At 32.8% G+C, this 24,172-nt stretch overlaps 2 protein-coding genes across 2 annotated transcripts; both read right to left on the bottom strand.

Annotated features, from left to right (window-relative positions):
• Positions 1-371: 371 nt before the first annotated feature.
• Positions 372-6,090, bottom strand: LOC106641996 (uncharacterized). The gene is made up of 5 exons (XM_089594008.1): positions 5,866-6,090; positions 3,662-3,776; positions 3,377-3,457; positions 2,845-3,164; positions 372-902 (listed from the first exon to the last, which is right to left on the bottom strand). Exons 1-5 carry the CDS (start codon positions 6,088-6,090, stop codon positions 822-824), a joined length of 822 nt encoding a protein of 273 aa, XP_089450134.1. The 3' UTR covers positions 372-821.
• A 3,617-nt stretch (positions 6,091-9,707) lies between these two features.
• Positions 9,708-15,138, bottom strand: LOC106642009 (uncharacterized). The gene is made up of 5 exons (XM_014356634.2): positions 14,844-15,138; positions 13,317-13,413; positions 13,066-13,134; positions 12,164-12,615; positions 9,708-10,304 (listed from the first exon to the last, which is right to left on the bottom strand). The coding sequence occupies exons 1-5, from the start codon at positions 15,000-15,002 to the stop codon at positions 10,242-10,244; spliced, it is 840 nt and encodes a 279-aa protein (XP_014212120.2). The 5' UTR covers positions 15,003-15,138; the 3' UTR covers positions 9,708-10,241.
• Between the last annotated feature and the right edge of the window lie 9,034 nt (positions 15,139-24,172).

The following is a 24,172-nucleotide window of genomic DNA, read 5'->3' as shown; positions in this document are numbered from 1 at the left end:
TTCTCCAATACAATGATTTAATAAAATCAAATATGAAAAGTTTGATTCAAAAAATAGTACGCATATTTCTATCAGCGTAGTAAGAAAGACTTTTTTTTTACCTACCATGTAATTTATCGTTTACATTGCTGCATGCTTAGTTGTGTTATAAAAAAAAATTGAAACATTGCATGCGTAAAATATACACAACAGATTTATTAATTGCACTAAAATAATTTTTGATGAAAATTTTTCGTTTATAAACTATATTATATTGTATATATATTATATGTACATACATTAATTTTTTAATTTCTTATATATCTACACCAAGTTATGAGCTACAGTAATAATTTTTATAGAACGCATCCTTTTTTCCATACGTTAAAAAAAAAAAAAAAAACGCAAAATTGGTTTATAAATTTTCACAAATACGTGAAGCAGTTAATGCCATTTCCAGACGTACAAAAATAACAAACAAAGCTTAATTATATTTATAGTTATGGGTAAGATAATATTTAAAAGCCTAGATTATGGTATGTTGTTGAAATTATTATCATATTTTTAAGCAAAAAACATTTTTTAACAAATTTTCCTTAAAACCGTATCACATTAAAAATCAGTGAAGACTATAAATAATGTAACCCTATTATTAGTGTAACTATTTATCGATGTTCGAAATTTTATGTGTGACTTGTTCAGTCTTTTTCTTGGAATTTTTTTTTGTACAGCCGTCAATATTGTTGTATTTTATATTTTATAATGTGACTGCAAACGATTTTTTGTCCATTTTATAAAATATTTGTACTGTTCCTTGTGTTTGGCATTTGTGACTCAGTGGCTTAGGTTTTATCATTTGACTCCATGAAATCTTTCACTTTTTGTATTGCTGTCTCTATTTTAATAGCAGTATCAGGCGGCATCTGGAATATTGTTGAATAATATTACCCAAAATTGTAACATTATATTAATTGCATCAAATAATATACTGGATACATGTCAAAAAAAAATTTTAAATGTAAAGATGTTTGAAACAATTATCCTTGTGAAAGCTATCTATATTTTTGCGTGAAAATTAACTGTCTCAATTAGAGAATTCAATCTTAATATGTTAGGGATATATGATAAGGTGCACTCCAGTTACGAATGATTTGTATGGGCATCCCCTACCACGAGTGATGGTTCTTTTTAAAAAAAAAGTCAAAATTTTCAATTGCACCCAATTTAGAATTTTTAAATAATAATGTTCAGATGAAACTAGAATCATTTTTTTTAGTACGGTTCATCATAAATCATAATAGGTTACATAAATCTATTTTTAATACAAACCTGCCCTTTCCCTCTAGGGTATACCTGTACAAAGTCTACCCCTGGGTTACTCTGAGATGCAGAGCTAGCCACGAGACTCTAAAAAAATCCGAGCTGAATTAATTTTTTTAAACGTTGATTTGACAGAAATTTTACTCCCCTCCCCTTCCGATACCATCTGCACTTCAGATTATTTTCTAACCAACTGGGCCTCGGTCGGTCCTTGATAAAAATATTTTTAAGATTCCTATTTTTTGCACCCAAAAATAGGCCTTTTTCCTGTAGTTACTTTCGAGAAAAAATACATGTAAACATAGTACCGCAATAACAAAAAACTAATGCAAGAAAGCTCATGCAATTCAAAAAAAATAAGTGTCTCGATAATTATTGGTTATCGACTCTAATAAAAAAATTTAATTTGAAACATGAACAGATAATTTATCGACCTTTGCTAAGTGCATGTAAAAAAAGCATTGTCAGCTGTTAAAGTCTGTCAAACCCCACACGACACAACGCATTTTTATCAAATTAATTATAAAATTTTTTTTTAATCCATCCATATGAAATTTTGTATACGTAATATTCACAAGTTATTAATAAATTATGACTTGAAAAAATATAATTATTGACAATTCACAAAAAATTCTTGACGTTTTAAGTTTCTTAGTTAAGGTTAAAATTTTTTCCTAATAAATTGTAGTTCTAAGGTTTTTTGTTAAATGGGCGAAGAACAGCATGTTTTAGAGAGTATTTTGAAGTTTTTAAATAGTACTTTCACTTTTGCTTTTAAATAGTATTTACTGATAAATTTTAATGAAAGAGTGAGTGTAAGCATGATTTTATTAATTCAACTAGAGCGTAAAGTATGAGTCTTCATGAAATTTATAAAAATTTTGTTAAACATTTATTCAACGAATTAAAGTGCCCTCATAACATTAAAAATCATAATATTCAACAGAAAGTTTCCGAAAATATATTTAAAAAATGAAGTTTAATTTTCAAACATCTGCAGATAATTCTGGTCTGCGTTTTTTACATTGATAATGACTATGTATGACTGCGTTTTGCTCAATATTTTTGAATTAAATGTAACTATTTACAGTCTTCGGGATCCAATCTGTGATTGAATAAACTTTTATAGGTTAGGATTTTGTTTTCATTTTTGTTTATTATGCATTTTTTGAGCAAAACCTAAAAAAACATCATAAGAACCCATGTTTCAATCACAATTTTCAACAAGCTTTTTCTCACAATTTTGACGTTTGATGCAATCAAATCAGCAATTTTTAGGAAAAATAACATCGTAATTTAATAAATAATTTCCAAAAATTTCAAATTAGGTTGTTGTCAAGGTGCTAAATTTTTACTGATACATTGAATACCAAGTATTTTAAGTTAACCGAAATTGTTTCGTTCAGGTTGGACAATAGTGCAAAAGTTAAAAAAAAAAACTTCATTAATAAATATATTCTTATGATTTTAGTAGATAATTATTTGACTAATTCACAATTTTTCTACCCAAATCATGAGGAAACTATTAATAAAAATTCGACTTACTTTACTCCATTCATTTATGCGTTCCTGTATACTTTTTTCCCTTACAGTCTGTGATTTTTGTTCACTGCTAGCTGACTTGACTTCAGTATTCTCTCCAGTACTAATATCTTCATTTTTAACGTTAGTATTATCTAAATATGTAAGTTGTGTGAAAGTCTTGTTCACATTATCCAACAACCATTCCAACTTTTCTTTTTTAATATGCAGTATTTTCAATTGGTCCCGTAAATTTTCCAGACTTTTTTCCAGTTCTTCCTTATTATTTATTGTAGACTTATAATTTTGAAGTAACTTGTTTGGTCCAGATGATCCCAAGAAATCTATAAACACATAACTAAATTTAATATAACCATTCAAATAATAATTAAATTTTAATTAATAAATAATACGTATACAGATCTTTTAGACTTAATATGGGAGATTATGGACTGTATACATTTTGTAATTTATAACAAAAAAAAGATGTTTTATATTATGGTATCAAAATTGTTTTCTAATTAAAAAATTGATTATTGTGATAGCAGTTTTTTACCATGAATCAGTTGAAGCAAATTATTTTTTTCGTCAACACATTTACTGTACAGAGAATCGAGATTATCGCCATCGAGAAATTCTGGAAGATAATTTTAATAAATATTTTAAAAATGAGTCGGTAAACTAATATGAACATTTTTTGATTAAAAAATGCTTCAAAATAAGCTTCCTTGCATATTTTGTACCTCGTTTTTACAAATCAATGATACAAATTAACTCGTACAAACGAATAATATAGTGTTTTAAAAAGACAAATTCACAACATACTAAATTATAGTTATACCTGAGGATATACTACTTGGTGATTGATGTGAAACGGTGCAACCTTTCAATTGGATGAAAACGATTAAAGCACATAGAGGAATGAGTATCAGTCCTATCAGCACAAGTATACTAGACTGAAAAAAATTCAAATTATCATAGAGTGTTTATAAAATTGTAAATATGTAGCATATCACTTTCCCAATAAGAAAGTTTAGAAATATACAGGTATTTTTCGAGTATAAACAAAAAATAAGAAAATATTTTAGGTAAGAAACTGTAATGATCAAGTACCTGCCCACACTGAATTGTCTGGTTTTCTAAAATATTTTTGTGATAAAATTTGGTAATAGAATTCTCTAGAAAATTTTGTTCTCTTTGACATCGAAGTTTGTAAATGCTATTTTATACTTTTATCGCATAAATATTCACTTATAATCGGTCAAGAATTTTGAAAATTAAGAAAGCTAGGGTACAACGTATTGAATAAGAATTTTTTTTAGAAATCAAGCTTGTAAAAAAAAAAAATTGGAAGAATAAAAAGTGTATAATGATTTTTTTTTCCTTCCACTTGACGAAAAAAGTAAAGAAAAAGTTGTTCAAGGTTTTCTAGCAAAAATAAAAATATAAGAATGTGCGTTTTTAACCATCACTTGAAAAATGTTTGATTAAATAAAAAAAAATTTTTTTTATATTGCAAATTTTAAATAGAAGAATACATCAGAATTTTAATAGATGTAACCACACTGTTTGACGGAGCATTTAATTCCAAGATCAATTTTAATGCTACTGGTATATCTGTACAATTTTATCTCTAAAATTAGGTATTCAGTAAAGTAATGTTTTAACCTTCATCTAGAGCTTTTTATCATAGAGTGCCAATGATCTATCGTCAAAGGAAATGTTGTATTACGTAGAATTTAAATTTAATAAAAAAATAATCTAAAGATCTGTTTTAAGTATTTCAAACGCATGATTTGTCATCAAATATATATATATTTTTATGCCTACACACAATATAAATATTTATTTATAAAACATTGAATTAAAAATAACAGGCCTGGGAACGATGAACTTACAAAATAATATGGATGCTTAAACAGTGTATATTTTTAACAAATATATATTTTTGTTTTGATAAGACGTACAATCACAACTATTTGTTTTCCATGCTGTTTTCAATGACCCACTTAAATTGACCGCAAGTATGAGATATAGTTAAAATTTTTATTTCGTTTGACAGAAATGAAAAACTTCAAATGAAATACGCTTATCGGAAGTATAATCGTCATAAAAAAAAAAAAGAAAAAATGCAGTATTCATTAAGCATCATTTTTATCAGACTTACGAACGTTTTTAAATTATGGATGTTGATAGCAGCCTTGTAATTTGAGAAAATAAAAATAGCGATGCAACGATTGTACGTTTTAATGTTCGTAAGAAAATGAATTTTCCTTTAATGAGAAACAAGAAGTGTCAATATTGCATGGTTACCCTTACAGAAAGAAAGTCTTTTGTAATTAATTGCATGCATATACGCACTTCTTATTGCAAAATTAATGATAGCTATCGTCAGAAGTGTAAGTACCATATCTGATTTATTCACGATCAAGATTTTACTCTTTGTTCCAAAAATAGAAATTTCCAGATATAATTCCCTCGACTTCTGTAACGATTTTACATTATTCTCACAATTTTTACCGATTAAGATGATCAAAATGTAAAATGAACATCAATATACTATGTAGTAATAAAATTAATAATTATTAGCTACGACCGGTAACTCATTAAATCACGCGATACCGTTTCCTTTTTGTGAAGAGCAGGGCATACAAAGGAACTCGAGGTCAATAATCATAAATCTCCTGCTATTGTCCCCCCCCCGCCCCTCCCAATGAAAATTCCGATATTAAAACCCTATCTGCGTATATACTTGAAGTAAAGCGTAGTGTTTATGAAGGAAAAAAAAAAAAAAAAAAGAAAAAGATAGCCGTCTGCGCGGAATATGAAAATGTTTTGAAAAACACGTCGTCGGTGTAATGACGCGACTCGAGATAACGGAACCGCAAACAAGAGCTCTGCAGACGTGTGTTCAAGTAATGCACTTTTACGTCACGAGGAAACATACGGCACACCGAAAACAATATACACCGCAGCATCCGAAACCCCCCGATCTGTCGCGTAAACGAACAAACGCGCAACAGCGGCCGCGTGGTGACCCTATACCTTCCTGCTCGACGTGAACCTAGGCTCGTACAGCACTTCGCTGCGCTCGGCGGGCCCCTCCACCCGTCCGAGGGACGTCGCGGCACCCCCGGCGAACAAGGCCTTCAGGCCGGCGGTGCCCACGACCTCCTCGTAAGTCGGGAGCGGTAACTCGTCCCGGTAGGCGCGACCCTCGCGCTGCTGCTGGTGATGCTCCGATGAGCCACCGAACCCGTGGCGCGACATCTCCGCGCCGCCGCTTGGCGCGAGTGTGGAAGTCTAGCGCGCTATACTGACGCGAGTGTCACTGCCAGTGGCCGGGACGTGGTTCAGATGCTGCTGCGGCGGTTCATTAATTTTACTAAAGTGTCGGGTGATTATAGAGGCAAACGAGTGGGGACTCGCGTGGATCTCGAAGCAATGTGCGTATACATATGGATACGTATAGATTCTGCGGGTACAATATGCGCTTTGAAAACCCAAACCTTTGTATGCGGGTTATTGGGTTATTGGTATGGCCATTTATGAGGTTTTTTAATTCAATGTCGGTGGAAATGCGTGTTGTTTTTTCTGATAAGCTTCACGAGGGAAGTTTCAGAGTTTTACAGTTTTTTTGAAATCAACCTCCTGTATGTTTCTAAGCTCGATACTGATGTCTTGCCAAGTTTCCAAGTCCCGAGTGTACAATGATAGCTCAAGCAGTGCAACTTGTGATGTAATTTGTATTTTTTCAGATGACAAAGTTCAACTGTTCGTGCCTGAGCAATGTTTTCGAAGCGATTAATTTGGGCACACCTTGTGTGGAGCTACAGTTTCAATTAATGAAAAATAAATTTTTTTTTCTTCTGAGAATTGAAAAAAGAGCAAACCCAACTCGGTCACTCTTGTCATTTTTACTTGCCTGGGTGACTTACATAATATATCCGTACAGAAATTGTCTACTGAGCTCACTTGTTCAGAATGTGCTATTATTTTATTATTAATATATACAAACTATCGGTTGTTTCAATGTAGGTATATTTTACTGTACAACGAATTTTCAACTCAATCGTGATGAACCGTAAATACGGTGCATTTGCTTCAAGCTAAAAGTTAACAAAATACACAATTCTGAAGGATTTGAATTACCTTAATTTATTTGCCTGGATGTGATTTATGCATAAGTTAAATAAATTAAAAAAAAATTTTTTTTATGATTCATTAATTGTCTAAAAACTTGGTAATGTGGAGCATGACTATTTATTAAAATGTTTATATGTATTTATAAATATTTATATATAGAAATTGAATGTTCTACTTTTATCAAACTTACACTAAGTTTTATTTTGTTATAATTGTAGATTTTTAATCCTGAAATATTGATTGATGTTTATAAATTATTAATAAATAGTCATGCTCCACATTACCAAGTTTGAGTCTTATTTGATGACAAAGGAGCAAGTGAAAGGAGTCCATAGATATTTCTAAAAATATGTTATAAATAAGCGGTCATAAGGGCATTGGCGGTGACGTTTTTATTTTTTGTAATACAAGTGTAAAGAGTCGATACCCGACAAATAGTATGATTTTAACGTATGTAATGTATTGAACATCGAGTTGCTTGTATTTGGTTTTGTGTCACTCGTTCCCTTGAATTAATGTTGTAGTTGCTGAGATGTTTGAGCTATTTTAAAGCTGCTCTTGAGATTTTTCATTTCAATCGATGATATTGATGCATCTAGAGCTTGTCAGAATGCAAATAGCACACTGGGAATTGTCTCAACTTGTTTTGTTTTTCAGGACAATTATGAAAACTAGACACATTTCAAAGGTTTAAAACAATTTTATATAAGAATTACATCAAGTTTTCAAAATTTTTGATCTTGCTAATATTCGTGTTTTTTTTTTAATCACTTAGAATCAGTTAAATGCACAGGATGCAGTTAACTAATGATGGGATGAATATGAACCTAAATGACTTGGAGTATGGAAACCAGAAGAATAAAATTGTTATTCTGCTGGAAATATCGGAATTACAAGAGTTGGTAAATTTTAAAAATATCAAATATACTTGGAAAACAATTGATTGCATGTTTTATTATACCTCATTATAATAATACTATATATTATAATATAAACATGATTTTGTTTACATCTTTTATTCGAATTTTGAATTGATCAGTAAAAAAATATTGATAAATTAAATTTATACTCAAGTTAACAAAATCTAAGTCAGGTCTCTGGCTCCCTGCAACCCTCCATACATTTTTTAATGCCCCCCCCCCACATAATCTATATACTTTTTTACAGTACAAAATATTTCTATAAGTTGCTCTGTGTCCAATGTATACTATGCATGTGCTTATATATTACGAATTTTTCATCTACTGATACTTATAAATGAGAGCAATAATATATGAAAACTTTGCTGTCGTTCGCAGTAATTGGATCTGGGCTTCAACATGAAAACCTTATGGAAGATATCCGCGCAGTAATTGGGGACATAGTAACTAGTGCTGATTTTATAACCATGTGCAATAATACAAGCAAGTAATATCAACGTTAAAAAAATTATTTAACAAAACAATAAGTAACATAGCAAAAAACGTTTGTCGTTTTAACCGTATAAGATGCTGAAGATGAAGATAAAATGAAACTACTTTAATGTACATCGAGAAACATAGAGAAATAAACAATCTACTATTGTTGAAAATTTCAGTGCTCAGTAATAAGGTAATTTACCCCTACAGGTACTACTTATTTCTCAAGCAAACCCCAATCGTTTTCGGGTTTCAGGTTGGAAGTTGGAAGGATATCCGCTATGTGTTACCGCCTTTGCTGCCACTCTCGTGGCCACCTGCGGAAATGACTTAATGTATGTCAACAAAGCTAAACCGTACTGCAGAGGTTGGAGCAAAATCATTTTAATCAAATTAATTATTATTTATTAATATTAGAGCAATGAAATTAATTTTTCTAAAATTTTAAAAAAGTGTGCGTGAATAAAAAATGATTTTTATGGTAATATATTAAAATTTTCCGTACCGTCCTTAAAAAGTTAATTATTTATACAACACTCGTTTTAAAAATATAGGAAGTTTTTTCACTTATTAGAAGCACCTTAAGATTTTGCTATGATTGAAAAGTACATATAATTATTTTTTAAACATATTTAATTAACAGCATTCCCAGCATCACCGTTTCATAGATAAAATAATTTCAAGTTAGAGGCAACGCTATGTATTGTTACACAGACTAAAGGTTGATTTTTAATTATTTTATTCGGTTTATTTAAAGAAAATTATTGGTCAGCTGGTTTGTTGTAGTACAAGGTTAGTAATGTATTTTTGGAAGACTAAACGTATCGATCATAAATTTATAAAAAATGGGCTTTTGTAAGCTAATTATTATAATACAGCCCCCTTTATATAAGTGAATAATTTAAATTTTTGAAGACCTCAAATGAATCGTAATACAAAAGTCGCTAAATGAGTTAAAAGTCAGAAATATTAACTTTGGAAAAAGTGTTGACTTTATACACCGCATTTGTTTTCTAAAACTTCGGAGAGTACTCTGCCTTAAAAATATTTATTAGTAAATTTTATGAATGCCATTCTGAATTTAAAAATTGTGTGGATTAAAAAAAAAATTGTAAAATATTAAAATGTCTGATTGTGAAACTGAAATGCTACACGGTGAATTGAGAGGATGTATACCTCTACTGTACGCTCTATTTAACTGCAGTTTTTTATTTACGCCATGAAAAAAAATCTAAATATGTATTTTAAAGTATGTAAAGCATATACTTTTTCTGTTAACGTATCATTTTTTTCAGTAAAATTAAATAGAGGTCATTTGTGTTGAGAAATTAGGTAAATGTAAGGTATTTTTTCCATAAAATATGTATTTGACTATTGCTTCTGGAATCATTGCTATTTTCTGTTTACACTTAAATCATATAAAAAATATATTTTAAATAAATTCTATTGTCTTAATAAAACTTCTTAACTCTACAGCATACATACACATTCAAACAATCAAAATGTTTGGATCTAAATTTGATTACTTTAAAATCATATGAAACATGCATTGTTGTCGTTTAAATCAAACAAAACTAAAACAGGCTGGACAACTAATCTCGTTGCCCTCAGATAAATTATTGATAATACTTGTACGTGTACTTTCTCTTTGTTCACGATTAAAATGCAACTCATTAATGTTACTCTTGTTTCCACGCCAACTATGAATATTAAAAAACACGAATGCATGCTCTTCGAGTTTGCCGTTTTACCGGTGAGTCACATCGTCATTTACATCTGTTTGCTTACGGAACTCGTCTTTGTCTTGCATTATTTCGTACAATTGACGTGAGTAATATAAGGAAATAATTTTTTTTTCGTTTTTTTTTCACACGCTGATTAGAAACGAAAAACGTCATCGGTCTTCTTCATGAATTCCTGAAAGTTGAAAATAGCTGCACCCTGAAAAATACACGATTGGATAAATGCTCATTTTTTTCATATCAATAATTTTTATTGTAAAATAATTGCAGGTACTACATATAATATTTTTAGTTATAATACTTAAGAGTAAGAAAATAAATCATCTGTTAATTTGAAATAAAATTTTTGTGATATTTTACAGAAGTGCACTTATGCTTAATATCAGTTGTATTTTACAAATGAAATGTGTAAATTTTAATAAGTGATATTTAACAATGAAGTTGGTTAACGCTCCACATTACATAATACTGAAAACGTCACTGTAGTAGTATTAAAAAAAAGATTACAGTTATTACCTGTACATTTACAAGAAAATATTTACTCTGATAGTCAAAAGTACAGACGACGTATTTATTTGTTTAAAAAAAGGTTACCCTCTTCCAATACACTTTTTTAGATGGTTGATTTTTACTTTACAATTATGACTGATGCCTTTTGCATAATGCACTACATCTAAAATCGTTTATTGTTTAACAACGATTTTCAGAAAAAAATGTCTCAAAATATTTGCATACCAACTAATGTAACAACAACAACTGGAACAAAACTTACATGTAACTATTTTACATATTACATAAGAAGTTTTATTGCATAATCGATTCATCAGGTAAAGTGTGATGTGTTGTGTATATTAATATTTAATAACTAAAATATGTAAACACATATTATATCCATACGCCAGCCACGTACATTTTTGTTTAAAATTTCTGATTCACATGATAAAGTCAAATTATAATTGCTAGTTAAGCCAGTCTCTATACTTGTTGAAAATTTATATTTTATAAAGATAAAAAAAAATAAAATGAAATTGTCCCAATTCGTTACACAAGCTTTTGCGTTGAAGCTGTTTCGGTATTTTTCGCTGTTTTATTTTATCCTTAAAAAACAGCTAATGTATAATGAGTATCGGTAGCTATTCTTATTAAAATAATATGACTTTATCGGCAAGGTCACCTAACTTGTAGCGTACACTTTACACTATACTGCAATACCACCATTATTTTAGCTCACGAATAAATCTATAACGTATCAGAAGCATTATCTTGTTAATTTGATAAGCCGATAATTATAAAAACGTTATTTAATCATCCGAGTTCAAGTCATAGAAAAAAAGATGGGTTCCACTTAATTTTCTGATACGTTTGGTTGCTTTCATAAAGTTCCAGATGATAGTTCGATTCTAATTCCGCTGTATTCCAAGCAAGCTATGAGTGATACGTAGAATTTAACGCTAGTTATCGATAACCTCGAAATCAACGTTGGAAATAAATTGAAATGTTTTATTTATAAATATCATGATGAGGTACATTGATCAGTGTGAAGAAACGTTTCGTAAAGAGTTGCGTAGAATATCTATTAATCATAATAAAAATATTGATCGTAACAATAACTGCAATTGACTTTGGAAACGGATTTTCAAGTTAAGGACAGCCAAATATACACGTTTGGTATGCATCAAAACAAAGCGGAATCACACATCATGACCTAGTATGTTACTGTTTGATAAAAAAATTAGGACAAATAAGGATAAAAAAACTGGTCTTAGCGTGGAATCGAACTTTGCTTCAAGGAAGCAGTTTCTAGTTCAATTCCAGGTCGAGACCTTTTTTTTATCGTATCTTCATGACGCCCAAATAGTAATTTATCAATTTTTCTCACAAAAAATAGCGGTACTGCATCGTAGATGTAATACACACCACAACTTTGACGGCATCGTCATTCAAGTCTTATTATTTCGAGAATGTCCAAAAAAAAGAGAAGTGCAGTATTATTATAATGACAGGAAGACATGTATTTTATATCGCGTCAGTAAAGATGTTCACGAAAAATTGACCTACACTCTCAATGTCCTTGACGAGGTTGTTGAGTTTCTTGATGTACCCAGGAGCCTCCGTGGTCTTCGGCTTGGCTTTCATAGTTGTCGTCGTCGTTGTCGTCGTCGTCGGCGGCGGTGCAAGAGTAGGGCTAGCCTTGGGCTGTCTGGTCTGGCGCTCAAGTGTGCGGTTTGCCTCGGTGAGTTTGCGCTCGAGCTCGGCACGCTCGTCGCCCAGCTTCCTCAGCTCGGTCTTGAGTTCCTCCTGGGACTCTTGGCACTGCTTTTCCAGGTCCTTGTGCTTTTTTTCTAGGGCTTTGAAGTTCGAGGTCATGGCTTCGAGGTAGAACTGGGACTTAACGCGGTTGGAGAAGTACACCGCACGCTCGGTATCGATCGTTTCCTCTAGATCACGGATTCGTTCGGACTCCTCTGCGCTGCAGTTCCTCACTTTTTCTTGGTTTTGGGTCCGAAGTTCTGTGGGATTTAAAACCACGTTTTTTGAAAAGGCTGTGTATTGTTTTTAAACTCGTTAGCGATGATCAATACAGAGACACGTGTGTTCACATTTTTGTCGCGAACCTTTACGAAATATCATTTTTTTCATCGAATGATCATAGCGATTAATAATGTGGAAAAATATTGTCGACGTTGCAAGACATTCAAGTAAATTGAAAACGAATTACAATGTGTGTTACAATGACAAAGATTTCCAGACCGGAATATTTTCGTGAGAGTTTAAAAATATTGACAAAGATTAAATTTATTTACGAGTCAGGATTTTTTTTCTTTCGCAATCACAACAATGACTCGATAAGTACGTCGAGAATGATTGTCCTTTTAACGAGGAGTAATAAAAAAACATCATTCTTGATAAAAGTATTTACTAAAAAAACGTATCCAATTCAACAATTGTCAAGTACATACCATCATTTTCTCCTTTGAGAGCCTGTATCTGCGAAGAGTACCATGTCAAGTCTTGAGCTTCCACAGTGGCTGAAAAAAATATTTTTAATGAACTAAAATATCATGCATATAATTTATGGTGTAAAAATCACTTTGGCAGTTGAAAAGTTTCAATAAATTATTCCAACCCAGTCACGAAGAAACCTTTTGTCTTTGCAGAATTGATTATAATGATTCACTATACGCAAGAATTATTAAAGGCATCACTTTACCTGCTTGGTCATTGCAGAAAACTCTTGACTGCGCAAGGAAAATGTAGGCGGACAAGAGTATTATCACTGCGCTCAGTACTCCTGACAGACGGCGCCACTGTATAAAACATATTGTAGTTTCAATTCAAGTATTTTGGCTTTAGAAAGTTCGATTAGTGAAATATTAGTCTTGTACGGAAAAGTTTTGGTTGTAGTATTTTTTAAAGAATTCTTGTATGATTTTTTGCGTCAAATATTGACTCTTCTAAATTAATACACTAAACCCTTACAATTGCCAATATATATGGTGGTAGCAAAGACGATTTCTAAGCGATATTTCTTACAAGTATTACTCGCCACCTCAACTTTATAAGAAATAACACATTTAAAATTTCAATAGATAATATAAACCATCCATTTATGAGTTTTTGAAACAATCTATCTTTATCAAGCATACACAACATAAACATTGCCTGCATCGATATCTTTTTTTACATTTACGACTGTGTTCGTTTTCATTTGACGTGTATGTGTGGATATAACATTCGAATCTTTTTCTTTCACTTGTCTATATGCGCTCGAGGTACGCGAAACTTGGTAAACATACTGAGTGTTCCAAAAATATTGCAGGAAAACTGTACTCCGAGATCAAGCCACAGGATTAACCTCATAAAGTCGAACAAAAAAATTCTCTTTACAAAATTTTGATCCACTACTTATTCTCTAATAAATCGTTTATTAAAAATCAATACAAAGGCTTTCAAAAAAAATTCTTAAAAAATCATCCACATATCGAGCTCCATGCTGTTATAATTAACTGATTTTCAATTGACGACACCTGGAATAGTACGCGTTGAATCAAAATTTTTTAAAGTTTTTTTTTGTTTTCCTTATTGATGAGCTTAATCTTGCGGTGCAGTTTTATTCAAACATTTTCAGAGTACTCTGCGTGCAAGTGCACTCACTGATGCCCCCACTCTTCAGGATCAGCGTATTAAATCTTACGGAGGAAAATCAGTTCATGCATCCGGGGAAATTCGAGACTTTTCCATCAGTAAACACGTTAAAAGTGACAACTAGCGCCAATCCTTTCACCATCGAATTGCACGCAGCGAATAAATAAAATATGCACACCATGTGCTGATTGCATGTAATTTTAATGCCAAAGAGGTCGGCCAACGAAACATGGTAACAAAAATTACAATTCAGTATCATCGGTATGGTTGTATATTACGTACCTGCTCGCAACAGGTCAACTCCGAATTAACAAAAATTTTGAAACGTCCACTGTAAGGAACCTCCGAAACCGAGAGGACATTGTTTACCGATCACCTACATTGACATAACGCCTCGAAAAATGAAGGCTCCTTGTTATGCGTTTGACTGCACGGTTAAAAAGGGAAAAAAAAAACCAGGTCTGAAACATCGGTACAGCCAACCGACTTTCTAAAAGCAAAACGGGGACCTCTCCTCCCCGGAAAAATTTCCACTCGTCGCACGCGCGAGCAAAAACGCAAATGAGCCCCGTATGCGTATGTACAAACTCACTTTGGTGGTCCTCCGGTTTTCCTCCTCGATGGCGAGAACGAGCTCGCCAATCTCTACGTACTCGTTCTTCGCGTTCTGCTGGTCGGCCGCGACGACCCCGGCCTCCACGTTTTTGCTCGCCTCCTTCTCGCGCCCGATGTTGAAGCCCAGACGGCCCATCGTGATGCTCCTTTCTACCCAGCGGCGAAAAAATAGGCGTGACCCGACTCCGGCCCCGATGCACAGATGCTACAATAATGCACCGAACAGCTGCAGCGTCAGCGTTGCGCCGAGTGCGACTGAAGGGAATCTTGACCTGACGGCGACCGCGATCTGCCGTGAGTGTCTTTCGCTAGTGCGTGTGTGGGTGCACCCATACGCTCGAAGAGATCGAATAGTGGGGCACACTATTGTGACTTTTGTGCGAGGGGACATCGTCGGATCTTCCGTTTCGTTTGTGTGCACGGGAGGGGCTCTCCCCGATTGGTACTGTCGGAACGGGGAAGTAGCCTTGGTGTCTTCTTCGACTGATGGGCCACTCTGGACAACGACACGTTTTTTTTTTTTTTTTTTTTTTCTTCTCTTTTTCCGTTGGATCGAGCGCATAATGTCAAATCGGCTATGTGTGTCGGTGATTATGGGCTTTCGTTTTTGAGGGGAAATCGGCAGACTTTCCGATGCATGCGTACGAGTAACTCATGGAAATAACTTTCTTGCAGCCGCAGCTTTCTTTTACTTTACGTTTCAGGGGAAATAGTTCGACTTTGACTGTGCTGATTGAGAAAGATGTGTGATGAAGTTCTCAATGAAATACTGTACAAAGTAACACAATGAATTGCAACCATTGATCTTAAAAAATACTGTTTAATTACTGTATACGAGTAATCATCAGAGGTGTATACCTTGTTGCAAAGTATAAATTAATGAAGCTTACATAATAAATAATATGTACAAACGGAATCGACATCATCTTCAAGTTCCAACATATCAAAGTCATACGGGGAACCTGGGGCTGTGTACGTTACTGAAAATTATAGAGAAATTCCAGAAAAAATTACCATTCCGCACAGTAAATTGGATGCAAGTTGGCAAAAAAGGGGGACGTTGATATTTTTAACAGTAAACATTACTGTTTTAATAGTTACAATTGTATTTTAAATAGTTAGCATTGTGGTTAGATCAGTAATAATTAACATGCTGGATCAGTAAACCTTAAAAAGATCGGTTAATTAATTTACTTTCCCGCATAGAAATTTTTACTGTTCTAACTACAATTTTAAGTGTTAAAACAATAATTTTTACTATTGAAAATAACAAATTTTTTCTTTATAATTTTTTTTCCTCCCAGTGTATAATATTGGCATTTAGCATTTAACGGTCATCAAAAGTTCATAATACTTGTTAAAAAAAAATTTTTTTTCATCAGTTAAACTTTTGGTACGTGCACTTTGTACTTACGTAACACTTTACTCGTTAAAACGAAAATTTTTTTATTTAAAAGTTAAATTTTTTTTTTTTTTTTATGGGTTACCGCGACGGCCTACTAGCCTTGTCACCGGGGCTACCTACTCACCACCTGTGTGGGGGTACATTGCTGCACCCACTTACCAATCATCTAACTGATATTTTACCTACCATATACCATGAGCACAGTGGGATTATCTCCAGTAAAACACCGTACCAATTAAGCTGGCACTCTCTGCACTAATGGTGCATCGGGTCTACCTACTCGCCACTGTGTAGCCTTTCCCCGGAGAAGATTCTGGTAAGGCCAGCGATCTCTACCTGTCGCTAATCCCTATTTATATAGGAATTCGTACTATAAAAAAATATTTTTTAACGTCTCATGAAGTGTAATGACAATGAATCAAACTATTAATCTAAATTCATCGTATACCTTGGGAAATGATATTTTCATCGTTTGTTAATAATAATTGATAGTTCAAAAATATTTCTCGAGAGGCTACGTGGATGGAACAATCAGATGAGACTGAATATTTTTATATTAAATAATAGACATTAATAACCGTCAAAATCTATGATTTGCAGTGAAAAAACGTATTATTATAACACAACCATGGTATATATATAATGGGCAAATAATTTAATAAATAACACCTAAAAACATAGGTGACTGAGCTATTATTTCCAATAACACTTAAAAAAATGGGTATTTTAAAATTATTTCATCATCATACGCTTTGGAAGACAAAAATTTATTCTTCATTTTTTTCTACTTAGGTCTAATTCAAACCACCTGTTTACAACGCATAGGTCTGTTGAGTCTCAAAACATACCATACCACCCGTGCTGGGATTATATGGCTCCTTAGATTTTCGACACAAAATTTATCGAACGTTTCGCTATATTGTGCAGTTTGTTACGGTAACAGCTACATTATTTTTAAATGAGAATAATTTCTACCTGACAATATCATTAATCTCATAGAAAATTGTCTCACAGGATACTTAGATTTATATGGATTTATGGTTACTCTACCTCAAACGTCGCAAAATGAAACGCAGTTTTATCCTTATTTTATAATTTTTAAATTACTTTCACACTCCAAGTATAAGGCTTTATTAGCTCGACTATTGGTGAAATAAAAAGTTGGTTGTAAAAGCCTTTCATAAAAATTCTATAAAGTTATTTTTAAAAATTCCTACGAGGTTTTCATCTTACAAAAAATTAATATAAATTTTATACAAGCAAAAATAATATCATTCATTTTATTATGTATTATTTATAAAAAAAAGGTAAACACTTAAAACTAATAATATGAAATAATAACGTCAGGATTTGAGGTACTAATAGTGTTTACAATTGATTTATTACAGGCTGTTACCAAGTCATTCGAAGAGTTAAAGTTAGTAGTAATTTTTTTTGTTTGGAAATTGAAGAATATTGTTTTATTCCATCATTATATAACAATGATTAACAATTTTTTTTAGCAATCAGTTGTAATGTAAGAAAATTATCATAAACTACTCGAGCATATCATGATAATAACAAATATTAAATATCGTAAACTGTAAGTCTCAATGGGTTGGAAATCAGAGTAATTATTATCGTTTTTTCTTTTGTATATTATACTTTGAGATGTTATTCAGGACGAAAATAAAAGAAAATAATAACTGGTAATACCTAATAGTGACAATTATTAAATTTAAGTGTCAGTTTCAAATCTTGACTTCAGTCATTCTTACTACTAATTATTATCACCTATCGTGAGTCTTTCACTCAGATGATTTTCATTGGCGCGTAAACAAATTTTTTTCACCCCACTGCAACAAAAGACTGAACTTTCTTTGCAGATAGATGATTTCGTCTCTCGGTCAGTTATGGGGGCATATTTACTTTTTACAACTCATGCGTTCACTGTTATGTTTACAATGTTTACTTGAGCAACGTGCAGAGGCAATATATGCTCGAAGGTCGAGTCAAAAGACGATAGAGCCCTCTGAAGTAAGCGCATGAGTTGCAAAAACTTGGAATTTGCTCTTAACGCAGCATTACTTAGTGAAAAATCGGTGTGCAATCCACGGAAGGAAACAAACATCACATTCTTGGCAAATAGAGACTTTCTCTATTTTTCCTCTCTTGGTGAGTATAATGCAATATTTCCCATCACGTGTTGCTCTTGACCATATACACCTATCCAGTTGAAAAGTGAAAGCGCTCTACGTTTCCTTATCGCTCCCGGAGGAATTTTGGCTATGCACGAAAAGTCTCCCGAGTCTCCCGATTCATAAGTGTTTACCTATACTTACACCGCGCGCCCATTGTCTGGCATCTGATGAAACAACTTCCACCCTGCATTACTGCACTGACCGTAACTACGATACTCTATTTTAACAATTCTCACTTCAACGTACATGCATATGGCTATTTTATTTATGGCTATTACAACTGTTTATTAATATTTAAACGTGGAAATAACTTCAAGCTCTATCTAGAACTATCATTTCTGTTTTATACCAGATCCTTGAAATATAACTCTAATGCACTTCTTCAAAAGAACAAAATTAATAGCTTTGCACAAATAACTAAGAGCAGTTTTTATCTTATTACAATCGTTGAACGTTTCCTATCTTAAAAAAACGATGGGTCACGTGATAAAGCCTGTTTATTCGTTGCGTGATTGGCTGAGACCGATCAAGCGCAGGTAAATTTGAAAATGAGATTTTGAAAAATCAGTGAAAAGTCATTTTAATTTGTAAGTTGATAAATATTACAATATTAAGTGTTACGACAAAGATATAATTAATATCCAAATTTGCGGATAACTTCACACATCCACCTTTCTTTATTCAATCAATAAAGAACTGGTATTTTTAGCACGAGCTGGTTAATAATGTAAGTAGTAATAAGTTACTTTTTTGATTTTAATTCCAACGAATAGCCTTTTTTGTTCAAGGTTAACTGAATGAAATAATGAATAGTAATTACAACAAATCAGTAAATAGAATATTATGTTGAAGTTGCTGTTGTTGATGGCCTATAAATGTTTACATCACCAGGAACACTTAGATGTTCTAGTTTTTTGTCCAAACAAATAGAAGACAAATTAATCGAGCACACAATGAGCGGTGAACATTTGTAAACGGATACGTTAATTTCTTTACAGTATACTAATTTATCTTTCAGATCTCATTTTTACATTAAATATTTTATATAATTAACATTGCATTACTTTTTGGTACATTTTACCAAAAGTGGTGGTGCAGACTCTATTATATGCACTACCACGAGTAAATAAAAAGAAAATCCGCTTTATTTAATCACGACAGACCCACGTCTATTATTATTATTTACAAAGCACGTTTTAATTTTTTAATATTCATCATAACAAGTCGCGATTAAACCACCAAAAGTGGCGCTGTCGGCGGTACTTAACTAGCGTATAGAAAATCGTCCATTATGTAAAAATACAAGGTGTGGCGTTCCGAGGTCTCATTTTCGTCTCCACCTTCCATCGCTATACCATATTTGAGGAAGATGTGACTACTACAGCGCCGAAGTGCCTGTACAATGAAATAAAGTGGCTAAAGTTGAAACTAAAACCTATCCCCCGCATCCACCTCAAAGTGAGATATATATACATACAGACATACACATACGTCAATTGATGAATGTTTACCTATCTAGTCAGTTTTTTCTGTGTAAATATTCATGAATTGTGCGTTTGGTCACTGAAACAACTGGAATGAAAATATTGAAATAAAAAATATATATATTGTTACACGAGTTTCTTGATGTTAATACGATTGGTATTTTAAAAGCTTTGGAAATTCGCAGGCAGACATGGCGGCCCGATGCAAGCGTTCTTGATTCGTCAATTAAAATGGATGCGCAACGCTACACCTTGTATTTATACATTATGAACACGTCCCTTCATGTACAGAAAGTCGAGCTAGGCCTAGATTTGTTTTCACTTTCAACGTTGGTAAATGAAAGGACGTGTTTCTATATTCTCGGATTTTACATCGTTCACATAATGGGGATGGCGACCTAGCAAACTAATCTCAAATGGCGCTACCAACATTAAGACTATAGACAAGCACCAGTAAATATAGTGACAGTGGCGCCTCCAACGACGCGACGTTGCCATGTTTTTTATATTTACTTTCTGGTGTCGATAGCCGAATGCAGCCAATGAGATGTGATGTGAGAATGGCACGGTGTGTAAGATCCCGACAAGAAATAACCAGATGACCACTAGACGGCCGTAGCTAAACACCAGGTGGCCCAGGCAGGCCCTGGCCAGTATGGTAATGAGGTTATTGAAAGGGTATGGCGCCTATGGCCAGGCCCTGATGCCCGATCAGAAATCTTAGTGGGGCGCTCATGAGTACCTCGCGAGGTCACCCCATTTGCCACTGGAGGGCCTAGTGAGGCCGTATCACGGGGGGGGGGGCGTGGGGCCCTAGTGAGGTATCCTCCATAAGAGCTGTATCTCTATGTAAGCATAAACAAAAAAAACAAAAAAAACGTTTAAGATTAGTTTCAGAACTTGGAAAGTGTTTCAGCCCTAAAGTAATATTTTTAGAAAATAAATAATCTTCGTTGAATTTTTTTATTTTATCTTTTAATTTGTGATTTCTTTTTAATAAAGTTTTAGCTGTAAGCTGTAAGTGGCAGCACCGGATGAAATTTTTTCAGTCGCTTCAACAACGAATCAATATTTGAATGAGTAATATTACATTCTACAGCCTAATTCCTCAGCTCTTCTGTTACTGAAGATTCTTGTTTAGGTTCATCAACAATTGTATGGGAATTTTCACTATTTATTCCGTCGCTATCGGCCAATAATTTTTGTTGATCTCTTTCAAATTGATCAACATTTATAAAATAATTTAGTGGAGGATAAGCTACTCCATTGTCATCTTGTATGGAAATATCCATCAAGTCTGAGCTATCTGATGTAATCACACTATTATTATATACTTAAATACGCTTCGCATCACGATATTTTTTAGCCCTTTCTTTATTTAATAATAGTGACCGTTTTATGTTGTCTCTCATTTTTTGGGAAACTTTTTAGTCACTACTAATTTATAGAAATAATTCAGTTTCAATGTTTTTTCTGTTTGACAGCTCCAAAAAATCTGTTTACATGAGATAAAATTTGGTTATTGGGGTGACCTCACGAGGGCCTCAACTGCTCCCCGTGATCCATGATGCACCTCTTGAGGTACTACTGAGGCTGCCTCGTGAGGCCCTCATGAACTATTGAGGTAGCCTCTTTAGATTTCTGATTGGGTGATGTTGTACCACATAATGATCGTGACTAGTGTACCAACATAATAAAAAAAAAATTTTTTAACTGAGAGTGTAAAGAGCACGCGCAATTCAAAAAGTCACCTTACTTTTTGATCACACCTCGTAAGAAAGGAATAAACAAGCATAAACAAACAAAAGATTAATGGAAGTGAATGTGTATATGCACATACACATTGTATATGCAAATATGTGTCACGTCTCGAACGAAGGTCGAAGGTTATTCAGTATACCGATACTCCGGTAGCTGAAGCAATCAATGAGGAACAAATCGGAGATAGCGTCCAAACTTTGCAGATCGCTTTGTATTATGGTCTGTAAACATGGAAAAATAGTTTTGTCCAACCAAACCACGGGCTTCAATTGTTATTAAACAATTAGTAAAAATTTACCATTTTTTTTCTTAGTTTTTCTCATATAACTTTTTTTGTGGCTGTCGGATTGCAAAAATAGCTAAAGATACTAATTCACTCATCTGAATTTGAATTTGCTCATGCTCTACGTTCTGAGTACTGTATATGTCGTTATCATCTTCATCTTCACTAAGAGACACTATTCTGTCTTCCATGTTAGCACAATTTTTACCTTCACAGTAAAATGCTTTTCCTAATTATATAGTATTAGAAGACGATTCTGATGACATCTTGTTCGCCGAAATAGAAGATGACACCGAGAGTGATAGTGATCACACACCAGTAACAAAAAAACGTAAAATATAAGAAATAGTATTTTATAAAAAATTTATGCAACAAATATCATGTACATCGTATTTTCTTGCATTCACATAATAAATTTTGTATAAAAATGTATGTTTATGTATTTTTAGTTATTACAAAACAATAATAAAAGTAAAAGATCAAATAATATGATTTTTCGAACTGGTATGGAAACGCCTGAAATATGCAATCCGCCGTACATAGGCCGTTATCGCACGTAAAACTGTATAAATAAGTAATTTTTTCTAACTGTCAATTATTTGTTAAAAAATCTGTAAGTCATATATAACAACAACAGATGCTATGTAGATACTAAAATATTTTTTTTTAATTGAAAAAACCGATAGAAATTAAACAATTGCAAAAAACACTAAACTGTTAATAACTATAGTTAAAAACATCATATCGTAAAAATTTTTTTTTGTAAATTTGTGTAAAAATATACACTATTAGATGGAACTAGTTCTACTTCTCCACAATAGAAAATGATCGAGTAATGTTAATTTGTTAATATTGCAAAATTAAATTTTGTAAAAAATCGGGGTAAAAATTGAAAAAAAAATTTTTTTTTTTACAATATTGAAGTCCTTTGTATTCTGAATAAAATCCATTTTAAAGTTTCAGTCTAGCTCAATTTTAACGATCAGGACAATCAAATGAATTTTTTAATTAATTATAGTTTATTTACGTTATTTTTCATAATACAAGAAAAGCCTTGAGCATGGCTTAAGATCTCTATAAGAGCTATCGAATACCAAATTTTGAAGCATTTTCATCAAACATTATAAAAGTTATGGATGTTTCAAAATGACAATTTATAACGACGATTTTTGCACTTTTTTGCAATATAACTTCGCGAAAAAAAGTCTTCCAATGATCTAATTTACACAGATTGGTAGATAATTAAATAACGAACAAAATATCTTTAGCTATTTTTGCAATCCGACAGCCACAAAAAAAGTTATATGAGAAAAACTAAGAAAAAAAATGGTAAATTTTTACTAATTGTTTAATAACAATTGAAGCCCGTGGTTTGGTTGGACAAAACTATTTTTCCATGTTTACAGACCATAATACGAAGCGATCTGCAAAGTTTGGACGCTATCTCCGATTTGTTCCTTATTGATTGCTTCAGCTACCGGACTACTCGTACAACAGAGCTACAGAGCGCCAGTAAATTAAAGGTATATATAGTTGACTTTCCGATCTGACGGTAATGTAGAGCGCAACTTACCGAAAATTACTTGCTCTGGTAACGATTGCGGAAAACACCTCATCACACGCATGATGCACGTAGTATATTATACCACGTGTGATTGTCTTCCCCTGTGTGATAATGATTTGACAACAAATAGATAGACGGACAGCTCAACATACCGCTATCTCTTTTGCACTTGGTATAACGCTCGCCGCTCTCGCCGCCCTCGCTGGTGAAGTATTTAAAAACAATAAAACATATTTAATAAAGTAATGCATTGGAAATACCTAACTGGAAAAATGTTGAAGAAAAGCTATGATTGAATGCATTTTATTTTTTTTACTAAAAAAATATTATTCAGTAGTGTGCGCAAATATCACGTTGTATACTAAAATAATAAAGGTATTGGATACATATACTTTTCGTCTTTACCGCCACTAATATGGTAGTCGAGCGTTGTGTAACAAATCCAGCTATTTGTTGTCACATCATTATCAACACATTATCAGGATAAGCTTTAATGATGTGACGACAAATAGATGAACGACAACTTATACACTTGTCGTCCATCTATTTGTTGTCAAGTCATTATCACACATTGTCAGAGTAAGCACAAGCACACATAATATAATAGTATATCGCGTGAAGTTGTGAAG

Source organism: Copidosoma floridanum, unplaced genomic scaffold (genome assembly GCF_036245765.1).
Source record: "Copidosoma floridanum isolate Cflo_tuat_1 unplaced genomic scaffold, Cflo_Japanese_pri ptg000020l, whole genome shotgun sequence".
Taxonomy (NCBI): Eukaryota; Metazoa; Arthropoda; class Insecta; order Hymenoptera; family Encyrtidae; genus Copidosoma; species Copidosoma floridanum.
Note: the sequence above shows the minus strand (reverse complement) of the source record. Positions and strands in the feature narration are given on the sequence as shown.